This window comes from Chinchilla lanigera, unplaced genomic scaffold (genome assembly GCF_000276665.1).
Source record: "Chinchilla lanigera isolate Chin_1 unplaced genomic scaffold, ChiLan1.0 scaffold00005, whole genome shotgun sequence".
Classification (NCBI taxonomy): domain Eukaryota; kingdom Metazoa; phylum Chordata; class Mammalia; order Rodentia; family Chinchillidae; genus Chinchilla; species Chinchilla lanigera.
In genome coordinates, this window is record NW_004955406.1 from 42,441,572 (window position 1) to 42,456,046 (window position 14,475).

The 14,475-nt window shown below is 50.1% G+C and overlaps 1 protein-coding gene across 1 annotated transcript in view; it reads right to left on the reverse strand.

The window, feature by feature from the left end:
* The window catches only part of Fcmr (Fc fragment of IgM receptor), a gene marked incomplete in the record, with an annotated part of 14,167 nt that extends 3,399 nt beyond the window's left edge, over positions 1-10,768 (reverse strand). Inside the window, 6 exon segments of the mRNA XM_013502785.1 lie at positions 1-88; positions 334-464; positions 1,825-2,047; positions 2,983-3,117; positions 3,834-4,169; positions 10,556-10,768. Coding sequence (XP_013358239.1) covers positions 1-88; positions 334-464; positions 1,825-2,047; positions 2,983-3,117; positions 3,834-4,169; positions 10,556-10,592 — 950 coding nt within the window.
* Between the last annotated feature and the right edge of the window lie 3,707 nt (positions 10,769-14,475).

Sequence of the window (14,475 nt, forward strand, 5' to 3'; positions counted from 1 at the left end):
CCCGCGCGGGGCTGGCGCGATCCGGGCCGCCCCGAGGCCTCCAGGCCGCGCATCCTCACCGCCAGGCGGCGGATCCGCCTGGAGAAGGCTGCTCGGCAGCCGCGGGAAGGGGAGAAGAAAGAGGCATCAGGAGCCCGGGCCACCCCCGTTCCCGCGCAGCCTCGCGCTCCACGGAGGGCTGAGGCGCCCAGGCCGACCTGCTCCTTGTCCCCGTGTCCGGGACATCGACCCACACCCCGCTTTCCCGCACCCCAGGCTGCTCCTCAAAATCTCCCTGGGTTCCCCTGAAGTCCAAGCGGCCCGAGGGCTCTGTGTGGGGTGCTGGCTGCTCACCCCGCCTCCTCTGAACGGCTCTTCGAAGCACGAGCCCCAGGAGCGCCAGCAGCAGGAGGCCCAGGACGCTGGGGATGAGGATGTGAAAGCCTTGGTCTTCCCTCCCAGCCTGGGAGCCGGGGGTGAATGCTCTGGGGAGGGGAGGAAAAGGAGAGACGAGGAAAAGAAGGTTAGGAAGGAACTTAGCTTTCAAGAAAAGCTCTTGGGCAACCAGCTTTTGGGGAGGCGATTCCCAGATCGGTCCCTTTGTTAGAATTCTCCCCACTCTCCCCAGGAGACTTGTTGGGGAGTGAGGAAACGGTCTGAATTCAGGTTCTGCCCTCGCCTGTCTGACGGATCCCTAACAAGTCTCATTTCCCCATAAATGGGTTTAGTAGAACCCATCTCAGAGAACCGTTAGGACGACGAGATCAGTGGATTTGTAGGGTTGAGTGCATCTGGCGTTTTAGCAGGTTCAAATCCCCACCCCACATGCTGCACCTTGGTCCACTCAGGATTATTGCAAATAGTAAGCGAGCTAGTTTCTTAGAACTGTGGAAGTGTTCCCCCTGCAAGTGCTCCCAAATGCATAGGTCTTCCTCCACTTCTACATACTGAAGTCTTACTTTTCTGAGGGAGCTGGTGCCCGAGTCCTGTTTTCGCCAAGCATAGTAAGCCAGAATCAATTTTTTTCATGATGTGTTTCCAATTCTGTTCGTGCCCATCACAAATCTCGTCACAGACTTGTATTAGTGAGACCCACGTATTGCATATTTCTATCGTTTCAACGACTTACGGATATAGCACAGAGGTTGGTAGATAGCTGAGACTAAGGACATGTTGGTTAAATTTACTTTTCCTGTGATAGGTTGATGTGAGTTACCAAACTAGGAATCAGAGTCCTGATTCTTTCTGAAACCACTTAGTTCTCAGATTTCCCATTTCCAGAACCAAAATGATGTTGGAGATCCCTTTCTTCATTGACGTACAGTACTGCATTAGTGTTTGCGTAGGAAAAGAGAATTCCGATTATTAGGGGTTTTCTTCGGCATCTGCTATAATGCTGCCACCTAGTGGTCGATTGCTGTTCTTCCCTGGACTGGGTCCCCTCTCTAGCCCGGTGCTGTCCAGTGGCGCTACTACTGTATATGTCACCTGTGTAGTTTTAAACTGCTGGTACCCCTTAAAAAGTAAAAAGAAACCGGTGAAAGTAACTTTAACAATTAGTTTTGTTCTCATTCAGCTCTTCCCCATCAGAACAGATTTAATGAATCTGAGTGAAAGACTTGAATCTCACTTCTTTCTGCAAGGTTAATGCTGGGACATAGACAGGTGCACCTTACGAATGGGATTAATGAATTAAGTGCTCTGCTTGGTGCATTTCACGCCTATTTCTGGAAGTGATGCCAAGAAGGGTCCCCAAGAGTGGGCGTCGCTGGAAAGTTTCAGCGGGTCTTAGTTCTAGCCTACCTTGCTGGGCTCGAGCTCGTCATGGAGGGTGGAGGCTCTTACCTTTGCCTGTGAAGCCAGGAGTGGTGCTTGTAACTGGCCTCCTGGGGCCCGAGCACCCCTTCCTGAGCCGAGGTGTCTGAGGCTGTGGTGGATGGCAGGAGTGTTGGCAGCTTGGCAGTTGCTGCCGAGGATGCTGTGGAAGGTCGAGGCTGGCGGGTGGTTGGAGTGGTGATGCCGGAGTGGTGGACTGGAGGGGCCTCAGTCCTTTGAGCTGGTGTGGCAACTGTAAAAGACGGCAAGAAAAAGTAACACTCCTTATATGCGGTGCTCCCACAGGACTGGGCTACCATCTCTTTCCTCAGTAACCTCTTCCATTTTGCCTAGGTTTTTCTTTTCTTTTCTTTTCAGTACCAATGGACTGAAATGCCTCCATACTGCTCCACTGGCACCTAAGCAGATTCATGTGTATTTGCTTCAAGTGGTATTTCCTCCAGGAAGCCTTCCCTAACTTCCCAGGCAAAAGAGCTTACTCTCCTCTGAGCAGGCAGAGAACTGTACCATTCTGTCTTGTGCTGTCTTTGTGTGCTCATCTGTTGTCCCCACCTCATATCTGTTAGTCACAACTGTGGCTCTGTGACTTTACTACACCTCTCTGCTCAGTGGCATCACAGCGTCTCCTACTGTAATAACTTTCACTTAATGTGCTGACCTCATAGGGTACATATGAGGAGAGGAGAGAAACATTGCGGGTCAGAATGCACCACAACTGGAGAATGATACTGAAATATGGAATTGTTAGTAGGGCAGTCATTCATCTTTTATTGCATAATAGAGTTGGTAGAACTGCTAGGTGCCAGCAGGTAGAAGACAGCTCTGTGGGTGGCAGGAGGTGTGATGACCTTCAGCTGGGAAATGCCTGTCCGGACTTGGATTCTGCAGTCATTCATAAAAAGAGCTAGATTTTGTGAATGGAGCCTAAACGTCATTGCTTGTGGTGCCCCCTGGTGGTGATGTGGAAGTTCTGCAACCAGGGTGGGCTGTCTGGGCTATAGGATGCGGAAGGCCTACCAGAGGAAGGTCTCGTCTCTTAAGATATGGAAATACACATCTGAGACTCAGTTCTGCTCTGCCAGCCACTCTGTGAGCCAAACACACTCCCCTGCATTTTCACAACACCACAGCATCTTCTCCACCCCTCCTCGCCTTTGGTGCACTGACCTTTGGGTATGAATTCGGCATCCCTGGCCTGTGGAAGCATCTGAAGCCAGTTGGGCATGTGTTGTTGCAGAAATTCATACAACAATTTCTGAGGCTCAGACATGGGCTCCTCCTCCAAGAATGGCTCATACTCTACTGAAAGCAAGAGAAATATGTTGGTGGTTGCTGAGGGGGAGACTGAGGTCTGGGAGGGCATGTTGGTATAAATAGAAGGTGACCTCACTAAGGTGGATGGTGACAAGGGGATGAGGGGAGACTACACTGAGAGTAACTGGACAGGAATGGGGCTTGGGGCTCCCCAAAGGAAATACTCTTTCCCCCTGGCCCCGCCGACACTCCCTGCCAAGCCATCGGAGACTGCTGGCGGTGTAGGCTGCTGGCTCAGTACAGCATGTGAGGAGGAAATCACTGGAGAAGAGGAGAACGGTGGGATTCAGGAGAAATCAAGGCCCAGACCACACAGTGACAAATCTGGCCTACAAATATGGCTCGATTGTTTAGTGTCTTTTGTCTACATTCATTTCTGGAGTTTCTCATGAGACAGTTACATAGCACAATTATGTCATTTGCTTCCAGTTTCCTCTAGTCTCAGAGCCTCTGCACAAGTTCACGCCACCCTGTCCTCTCATCCACTGGGTAGGATGGGCACCATCAGTACAGCACCCATCTTGTGCTTTCATCTGCTGAGTGTAGAAAGTTCCATGGCCAGAGGGTAATTGGCTGTGCGGTTCAACCATGTAGAGGCCAATTGTTACTGAACTGGCTAACGTGACAATAGTATCGAGCCTCATATGGCGAGGTGGTTGTCTTCACGCCAAATGGAAATATTTTCTGGGCAGCTGGTGACTCACCATTGTGGACATTCAAGGTGACTTTCTGGGTTTTGCCTCGGTCTGTGTTCTTGCCCAATCCACAGGCATAGACCCCACTGTCACTTTCAGTGAGCCCTGACAGCTCCACTAGAAACTGATTCTTGTCTGAACATGGCATCAGAGCGACCCGGTGCCTGTATTTGTCATTGACAAAGTTGTTGGATACCACCGTATTACACGACCCCGTGTTAACCATCTGCCGGCACAGGTACATCCGCACTTCTGTTTCTCCAGCAAGCGGGCACTCGATGACAACAGATCCGCCCAGGGCTCCATCCAGAGTTACTTCTGGGAGGATCTTCAGAGCCCCGGAGACTGCAGAGAGAGGGGGTGGATGTAGAGGAAGTTCCATCGTCACCATCAGCTCACCCTCTGTCAACCCTTAGTCTCACCCAACAGTGATTCCTGCCCACGTCCTCAGCTTCTTCCCATGCCCAGCCCTATTCACAATCTCAGGCCAGTTCTGGGCACCTCCCCAGTGCTATGCCTCAGCCTTAGCTTAGCCTTAAACTCCAGCCTCATCACCAAACCTAAGCCCTGAAGGACCCAGACATCACCCCCCGAGAATATAATCAGAACTATCACACCCATTTCAAGGAGAAACAATGTGCCTCAGTGACCCTGAAAGAGCGTGTACCTCCCAGTGACCTCTTTTGCGTGGGGTTGGGAGACACTGCAGCGCCGTGCTGTGGCACACTGCCCTTCCCAGTTTGTTTTGTTCGGGTCCATCCCACTGACCATTCATCCCAACCGCTCTCTAAGTTCAATCACTCGGCAAATGTTTCTCGAATGCCTTTCTTCTCATCCTGCCCTCACAGAAGGGATCATTTAGTGAATGATACCAACAGACAGCCACCATGGCACAGTAGTGTAATAGATTCCATGACAGAGAGAGCACAGTGTCCCTTGGAGAAAGCAAGAAGGGACCCCGAGCCTGCTGTGGCGGGGGTGGTGTCATCAGAGGGAGCGATGTCCAAGCTGGGACCTGAAGGAAAGGCATGGGGCCCTGAGGACGATGATGCTTGTCACAGAGGCAGCGAACTCGCGAGGGAAAGCAAGGGCATGCATGAGCGTGAGTGCATGCCTGTGGGGCTGTGCACACTTTGCATAAGTGATGGGGAGGGGTAACAGATGTGGGTTGCAAGCCCCTGACATCAAAAGCTTATGTTTTGGGTTAGAGGAGGCGGATCGAGTGCAGTTCAGCCAGCTGCAGGAAAGGGTAGGGACGAGGATGATTAAATGTTAGCTGAGTGGGTTCCAATAAGTGGCTGCCTATTTCTAGGAAGAGCATTCACAGGGTAAAGTGTGTATGAGCGTGTATGTATATGTCTGGGTGAAGCTGGAGAGCTGGGTTAGAGAAGAGAGTCTTCCAGAACAAGAACAGTCCTCGTGGAGGCAAGGGTCCAAGAGGGAGCAAGTGGTCCACGCACAGAGGGCAGTCTGCAGACTTACCGAGAGGCATCCACAGATGCCTTCAGAACACTTCCAAAGAGCTCAATCAAATCAGAGTCAAGAGCAACAATGGGAGCGTAGAGGGGCTTGGATTGGGAGTTCAGGTAGATGGCAGAAGGTGGACAAGAGTAAAGAAGCAGAAATAATCACGGGGGCAAAGATGCGTTAGGGGAGGGTGGAGAGGAGCCAGAAAGGTGCCTCCACCAGGAGCTTGTTGGGATCTAAAAGTGCAGCCAGCGTTAATGTGATCAGCGGCGCCAGCACAGAAGAAATATGAGCTCCGGCTGGGAGCAAACCCAGCACTACTTTAAGTACAGCCACGAGGTGGCCTCACTGCTGGAAGGAGGCAACAGAAGTATGATCTGTCCACAAAGTCCCAACCAAAGGGCAAAGACCCAGTTGGGGTGAAGGAGCCCACACCTGAGGGAAAGCTGAGTGTGAGGACAGAGGAGCAGGAGTGGTTTTGGTTTTGTTTTTTTTTTTTTTTTTCTCCAGTACAAGGAACCGAACTCACGACCTTGCACTTGCCAGGCAGGTGCTTTGCCGCTGAGCTAAATCCCCAGCCCCGAAGGAGTGGTTTTGAATGGTGCTTACCCACCAGAAGGGGCTGGGGAACGAACCTGCTTTCCCAAGGGCAAGACAGAGCAGGGGTGGGGGTCCTCGCCTGCCAGGTAAATTCCTGGCTTGCTCGCCCAGATCATTGTTGCTCACACACTGGAGCAAAGCTGCATACCCTGAGCTTGGGTCAACCAGCGACTACTAGTGGGCACTATGAAAATGACCAGACCCCAGCTCATCATTCAAACCAGCTCGCTTTGAAGTTCGTACCAGCTTCTGACTGTTATTGAAGACTTAGAGAAGGAGGTTTCCAAAACAGAGCAAAGGTAGTGGTAATCTGGTTTAGAATTCTAGAATGGCGCAGTGTATATAGGCATTGTCCGAGGGGAGCTCACTAAGATAAAGGGGGCTTGGCTGCCCTGAGCCAAGGCCTTGCTGCTGTCTGGGTGGGGCCTGGGGATCTGCATGGGAGGTGAATGTGCCAGGTGCCCTTGCATTTCTGCAGCCCTGGGCTGTATAACTACACAGGGAAGACAGTAGAAAGAATCCCATGGAGCCAACCTGTTTAGTGTTAACATCTTAGAAAGGCTACTAAGCAGGTGGTACTGATCTCTAAAGTGGTGCTAGATTTTTAATGGTAATGGTAGGGAAGGAGGAGATACTGGTTTAAATGGTCACTTAATATATTATTGGGTATACAAGTTGTGATAGAAAATATGGTGAATATCAAACCATTTCTAAAAATGTATTACAGTAAAAACCCCTCAAAATATTCCTTCTCACTTTTAGCACACACACCCCCTTACTGTTCTTGCCCCTTTCTGCAGCGGTTCTGGAAGTTCCCTTTCATGTCCTTAATTGTGCTGTTGTGGCTGCCTCCATCCCCTGAGCCAATTCAGAACCTCTGCCTTTCATGGTCATTTTGACTTTGAGGAAGAGCCAGAAATTGCACAGAGCCAGACCCGCTGAATAAAGTAGATGAGAACACACTATAAGTTTTTATTTGACAAAAATTGCTGTAAATATTTTGAATAGATTCAAGACATCAAAGCAGCCATGAAAAGACACTCTGAAAGAGGACTTCCAGAACTACTTCAGAAAGTGACAAGAAAGATGGGTTAAGTGTGTTCAAAATGTTTGTGTGGGCATATTTTGAGGGAAATCAAGGGCAATGTGCCTTTTACTGTGATAAATATGTCTACTTCAGCATTCATTGTATTTTTGGATCACCTGTTGACACATGAGAAACACCCCATCATTTTCATAGTGCAGAATAATGTCCAGGTCTACAGTGCCTCGGCGGCTGGGGCTGCTCTGAGATTGACTCTGGCTGCTTCTGTGTAGCACTGACTTTCTAGGTGGGGGTGGGGAGCAGGCCCTCATCAACCTAGATGTCCAGAGGAGGAGGGCTGGCTTGGTATTTTTATGTTTATCAGAAGGGGCATGGGAGTTTTCAAATCTTTTTAAAAGCATCAGAATCATCCATCCCTCTTGGCTTCTCCTTTGCATCTAAAGCACCCTAGGTGTGCGCAGGCCAGCTGCCTGCCCTCTGTCCTGCCTGTCCTCACAGGCACCTGCCCCCTTCTGCCTCAGAACTCCTGTCTGCAGTGATCACTCTGCCCACTGCAGGCTCCTCCTCTTCAAACACAGCGCTGCCTGCTGTAAGTAGCTTGCGCTAAGATCTCATACCCGCCTCTTACCTTTGCCTCCCCACCCCCGCACCCACCATGCATTTGGTTCTCATTCTCAAATGCATCATTGGAGTCACTCAGTCCATTTCACTTCCACACCTCCAAGTTCCCTACAGTCTACTCCCGGCAGGACTTTGCCTCCAGCACCCTATTGAAGCTGCTCCTGTCGAGGTCACCAGCGCTGTCCTTCAGTGGTCATTTGTCTGCCTCCATGCCCTTGGTGACAGTGACAGACCTGAGCAGCCCTGCAGAAAGCACAGTCCTCCTCAGGGCCCTCCTGTCACCAGATCCTGCCCCTTGCTGCAACTGCTCCCAGGCAGCCTCCTCTCTCCCTTCTTCTCTGTCCACCTCTCAGCGCTGGGATGGCGCTTGATTCTCGGGTCTGCCCTTTCTCTGTCCTGTGGCTCCTTGTCTCCTGCACTAGCTCACTTACTGCAGTGACTGCACACAGATTGCACCTAAATATTTATTTATTTCCAGTTTTATCTTTACCTCTGAGCTGCAGACTTGCCTCTCTGACGTCTCTACTTGGGCTCCACCTGACTATCTAAGATGACAGTAAACTCACAATGCACAAATGGTTGCTGTTCCCAAACCTATTCTTTCATATACCCTTTCCATCTCAGAAAATCGTACTGTCGCCTTTCCAACTCAACACTTATCCTCACGGGGCTGGGATGTAGCTCAGCGATGCAGTGTCTGCCCAGCAAACACAGGGGCCTGGATTCAATTCCCAGTACCAAAAAAGAAGAAAAGGGGAAAAAAAGACCCCACCCAAAGAAACTCTTAAAAATACTTATGCTCATACAACAGAGTCAAGAATAAATTTCAGGTAGGTGTGTTTGTGTGTGTATGGGTTGAATCACAGCATCAGGTGCATGTATTATTTTTAGTAAGGGTGAAGGTAAGAAGGCTCAAGAGCCCACATCCTGTGACTCTGCCCTGCTTAGGGTGGAGCCCTGTTCTACAACCTACAGAGGGCTGTAGTCCATGTGGGCTACAACGGGTATCACATACACTGGGCACCCAACATTTGTAGGCTTAAGGTTACATATAAAGACCCAAATACTATGTGTTTATTAAAACTATAGAGTTATCAATCAAAGTAATCAACTCCTGGATAAATATCTTACATTCCCCTGTCCTGCCTAAGTCACATGTTCCTCAAATATCCACTTTAAAGTGTGGCTCCACAAGGGAAAAATTGCCTTGTTTCCTGCCCCAGCCTCTTGCTCATATCTCTTCTCTTTTCATCCCCTCTTCCTGCCCAGAACACAGGTCTTGGGATATACACAGATAGCAGACCCTCCAGCCTGCAGGTACAGGCTCCCCATCTCTGACTTGCTTCCCCAGTAGCCACTTCCTTAGGGGTCACGATAGAAGCTTGCACTGTCCCTGAAAGGGGACCAAAGCCATCTGCACAGGGAATTCCAGTTCTAGAAGAGAGGCATTGGTGTGGCGCATTGAGCCAGGCTGCTCCTTCCCTGTAGGACTGGGCATAGACAGGGATGGGCCCAGGGCAGGGACCTCTCCTGCCCAGCTGGAATGGCTGTGCTGGCATAGCAGACTAAGTTAACCCTTAGGTGCCCTTATACCTGTAGATCTTCTACTTCTACCCAAACCCTCTTCCATCTCAGACTTAAGTTTAGTGAACCATGTACTGGGCACACATATGTCCCATTACCTCTTAGAGCACCTGACATTGCATGAAAGTCTATTCCTTTGGGCTTTTAAGACTTTTCATCTTCAGAGCAACAAGCATTTGAGTTTCTTCCATATTCAAGACATCACAAAGAAATTAAATATGACCAGGAAAGCTTTTTGACCTTAAGGACCATATCCTTTAATAAACCCAATAAGATAAACACACACAGGGCTGTACTATCAGTGGGACTGGCGACAAGAGTTCAGAAAAGGTGGCTTAGGAAAATCTATGGGAATGACGTGGAGTTTGAGACAGCCTTTGAGGAACACATGAAGGAGGAAGGTGAACGGATGGATGTTCCTGGCAGAAAGAACAGCTTGAACAAGGGCACGGTGGCAGGAATGTGCAGCATGTGTTCAAGGAGGAGCCCTGTTTGCCAGGAGTAAGTGCAGGGAGTGTGGTGAGCTCCGAGTGTGAAGAGGAGTGTATGTTTGACTCAGTAGGCAGTAGGAGCCATTATGGTTTGAGAAGGGGCAAAGTTTTATGATGAGAGTCAAGCTGTAGGGAGATTATCTGGAATTCATGCAGACTGAGTTGGATGAAGTGGGAAAGAGAGTTGAGAGATGATTGTGTGTTTTTTCCTTGCCTTTTCCTGTTACCACCCTAATAGAGAGAGACTGCTATTGCTTCTCATCCTAAATGTGGATCTAGCAGCTACATGGATTGGCCTTTGATCAGACCAAAGTCTGGGTGGGGTGAAGAGAAGAGGTGGTGAAAAACCATGCAGGCACTTTGTGGCAGATGTTCAAGATGCCGGAGACGGCTGGAATAGCTGGTTTAGCGGGTGGGATGAGTTTGAGATAAGGCATTAGGCACACTGCATTTCAGAGCTTGCTGTGACATTGAAGTAGGGGTGTACAGGAGATAGTTGTGAATTGAGATATGGGGCTCAGGAAATAGATTGGGGTGTCGAATGGATTAGGAAATCTTCACTTGGAATTGAAAGTCAGAAATTTAAGAGTGAAAGAGAGCTAAAGAAAGAAAAGGTAGAAGCAAGAAGAAAGAACAGCTTCAAGACCCCGTAGTAATAGACAAGCATGCCTAGGAGAGGGACCACGTTCGGCCTTTACGCATTAACACAGATGCGAGCAGAAGTGAGTGGAGTGGAAAGGGAGCACTAGCAGGGGGTGAGAGGTCCTCCAACACCTCACACGGTGTCTGTCCTTGTCACGCCCGAGGCACTAGCTGCAGCTAAATCTGCCCAGAAACATCAAAGCTGGAGATGCCTGACAGTGACTACCCTGGCCAATTCAGGCCTCCTGAGAAGTCTGAGGTGCTTCTCCAGTGGCACTTACCTGGCAGGAAGCAAAGCGACCAAAGCCAGAGGTTCATGTTTCCTTCCAGAGCAAGATCCCGTCCAGAAGCCCCTGGTGGGGGTCAGACACCCAGTGCTCACCTAGGAGCCCTTCACAATCAGGACCTTGAAAGAGATTCTGGCCCCCTTGAGGGACAAAGGCCTCAAAATGAGGAAATGATAACCTGTCTTGTTTGCTAACTAGTCTTAGTCTAAAAAAGAAAACATCAGCAAACCACAGGGGAAATCGGTTGAAAAAACATATTGTGTTGCACAAGAACGGGTCACCAGGGCTCGAAGGCCCCCAGGCAACCTCCGCCCCTGATATTTCCTTCCTTGGCCCTTGTTCTCGGGGGGCCTCTGGGGATATGTGCGTAGTAGTGGACTCCTGAGCTAGAGTCACTTACTTTATTCTTGCCTTCAGAGCAAAGAATCTCCTCACTTCTTTACCTCATTTGATGAAGGGGGTGTGGACAGAGCTTGGACTGTAGTCCTTATCAGTCACCATTAACCGCTTGACAAATCCTTTTGAGTACCTTCTATATGGAGGTGCTAATCACAGATTATGGGAATTCACTGCCTTCCTCAGGGCTTTGGTTTACAGTGGACCCTTGAGTTGCCCCTGGCCTGACATAGGAGCAACTTGGGTTATGATCGGAATTTTAGTTTTACCCTGTGACCAAAGACTTGAGTTATGACCCAGATGCTGACTGCTTGTGCTTCCAGGTGGTCTCAGGCAGATTTGACCCTTAAAGAGCTCTGGGAGGAACATTACAGCATCCTTTCCTTTATGGGATTAGTTGAGAAATCCTGGGCCAGTGTCTCTCTAAGGACGCTGAGATCTGCCTGGATACAGGAGAGAGACCCTGAAGGCTGTGTAGAGGAACCTGGGCTTTCAGTGGACAACTTGAGTTACAACCAGCGCTTGGAATGACGTGAGTTCCTAAGTTAAGGGTCCACTCTATTTAGAAATTTTTTTTATTTTAAAGAGAATGATCAAAAAGAACAATAGTAAAATACCAACAACATAGACAAAAACAAAACAAAGCAAAAACAACAAAAATAATACAGAGTTTCAGAACAAAATGATAGGAATTAATAGTGGTTTTTATATCACATAGTCATCTTCAACGAAGTTGCTTAGTTTATCAGATGCAAGAATGCAAGATTGATCAAACCATTAAAGAGAATAAAAAATAAAAACAGAAAAACCCCATTAGAAATGATACAGAGTTTCACTTGACAACATGGTAGGAATTCACCAGTGGCTGTCTATTTAGAAATTAAATGAAGGCACGACAAGGTGACCACTGGCCTTCCCTCCTGCAGAGCGTCATTCCCGGGGTCCTTCTGACAGTTCATCCGGTGCCTCGACCACTCCTCATCACCCAGCTCCCCCAACTACCGCAATAAGGTGTTGCCCTCTGGCACTGTCCAGTGGCCACAGGGGCAATACCAGCAGTAGAGTGGGACCAGTCATACAGCAAGGTCTGCTTGACCTCACAGTAGTCTGGCAGAGCTATCCTTCAGGACCTCAAGGGCCCAAGGGTGAGGCCCATTGGTGGAGGACAAGAGATGCTAAGGCTGTGAGGCATCATGGATAGACCTTGGATTCAGGTTAGAAGGCTCAAGTCCTTGTCTTGGCACTTTCTAGCTTCATGCAAGCTTGCTTGGGCCATAGTTTTCCCACTGATAAAACAGGGACAGTCCCTAAGCTGGCTATCTTACCCATCTTTTATGACGCCCAGCAGAATCACAGATGTGGAAGTGCTTTACAAGCCCCATAAACTGACACATTCAGGGCTCTTCCTTGGCAGAGGATTCCCAGGGCTTCCTCCCTGGCTGTTTCATTTTGGTCACCGGTTCTCAGGGCCTCGTTTCCAGGTGCTGTTGCCTCTTGTGCCCACGGAGGACATGGGCCATTCCACACCCCAGGGAGGGATGGCCACCAGAGCTTTCAGGCTGCTCAGTGGTTGTGTGTACCCCACTTCCCTTTTCCCCCACACACCAGATTTGTCACACACTCTCCAAAACACAGAACAACTTCCGCAGTGGAGGTCAAGTGTGAGGCTCAGAGCAGGTGCAGAGGAAGCGTTTGTGGGAGCAGCTGCCCACTCTACCCTCCCCATATGGGCCTGTGCCTGCTCAGAGCAGCTGTCTGCATGATGTCCTCCAACCAGCAAATGAGCTGCTCAGCCTCCGATTAGAGTGACTGTGGAGGCTTCAGCTGGCATCCACACCCTCCCTCCTTACTGAGATGCTCCTTGCCCTGAGGCTGTTCCATAGCTGGACTCTGCCATCCAGCTGCTGGAGGGTGGTGGGACTGCCCTGCAGACCCAGGCAGACAGAGGGAATATGAATGGGCGAATGTGCTGTGCAGAACTGGGTGTGGGTGTGAGAGTGTGAGGTAGTGTGGGCGTGTGCAGTGTGTGATTTGTGAGTGTGTGGCATCTCATGTGACCTATGAACCTGAACTGTGTGGTACACAATGTGTGGCCACGAGTGTGTGCATCTGCAACGTGTATTTTGTAGTGTATCTGTGAAGTGTGGAGTGTGATGCATATACGTGCATGCTGTGATGCGACGCATGAGTGTGTGATGTGTGCACGTGTCTATGAAGATCAGGCTGCAGTGGGTTGCTTGGTGGCTGGGGCCTGCCAGGCACCGCTGCGTATGTGCGGACGAGAAGGGGCAGGAGAGTTTTATATGTGCTGCCCAAACAAAACCCCTAGAGAATTATTCAGGGCTAAGACCAGGAATAAGAGGTGTGACTGCCAGCAGGTAGGAGGTGACACAAGCTATTGGAGCTCCCAGACCTGGGCCTGTCCAGTCTACATGAGGCGCTGCCCCAGGGTCTTAACTTGCCCTTGGCTAAATTGTACTGTTGGTCCCTTGTCTTTTTTTCCTTGTGTGAACATGACCTCCTGGCTACTTCTGGGCTGCTGTGTTCCCCTGCTGCTCCTCCTCCCAGAAGCTGGCTAGGTTGTAGCACACAGGGGACGGGGGAGTCAGTGGCTCACACCCTCTGGGGGGCAGAAGGGAGGAGCCTGATGGAAAACTTTCAGAGCCCCAGGACAAGCAGGTGGAGGGAATAAATCATACCCACTGCACCTGGAGGTATTCAGATCCTGTAAGAAAATCTACTTATCCTCCATGAGTTCTTAACCTAGGCTTTGCTGTCTCCTTCATCACAGCATTTCTTCTAAGGTGGCTGGGGTGGGGAGGTGGGTGACTTGAGGCAAGCCTTGTGAGGGCTCGGCATGCGGTCTGGATGTAGGAAGAGTGAGCGGAGACTTGTCGTGGTGGAGGTGATTATCATGATTCTGCTTGGGGACTGCATTATTCTCTCCTGCCCCGCCCCCACCCTCCAGCCAGATCATCTCTTTGCCTTCTCTAAACGGATGGCCTCCTCCCCATGTCTCAGTGCTCCTCTCTGCAGTGACTGACTATAACAATCCTCCTGCCTAGTGGACTCTCCAGGGAGTCCCTCCCCGCCAAGCAGCGGCACCTGGCCCAGGCATCCTGCACTTCTCCTTCCAGGAATGTGGGCCACAGTCTCACCAGTCCCAGAGCCTGGGAATAGGGACAGTGCCCTGCAGCTGGTAGAGATGGACGGAAGCTTTAGTGCCAGCAAAGGCAGGCTTGAGGAGTGTCTCACATCCAAAATCCAGGTAGAGGGCAAGGTTCACATGAGGGCGTATGCAGGACTGAGGACTTCTCTGTACAGAACTCTCCACCACCGAGGCCATGAGGAAGACACTCGGTGTTAGAAAGGGGAGCCAGCTGCCAATGGACAATTTGGATCTTCCTTATAGGACACCACATAGTGCTAGTACCTAGGGGTGACCTAAATAGGCCAGGGTCTTTATATAATCACTACACCCTAACAAAGGCCCCGGGTCAACTACTGTACATCATAAG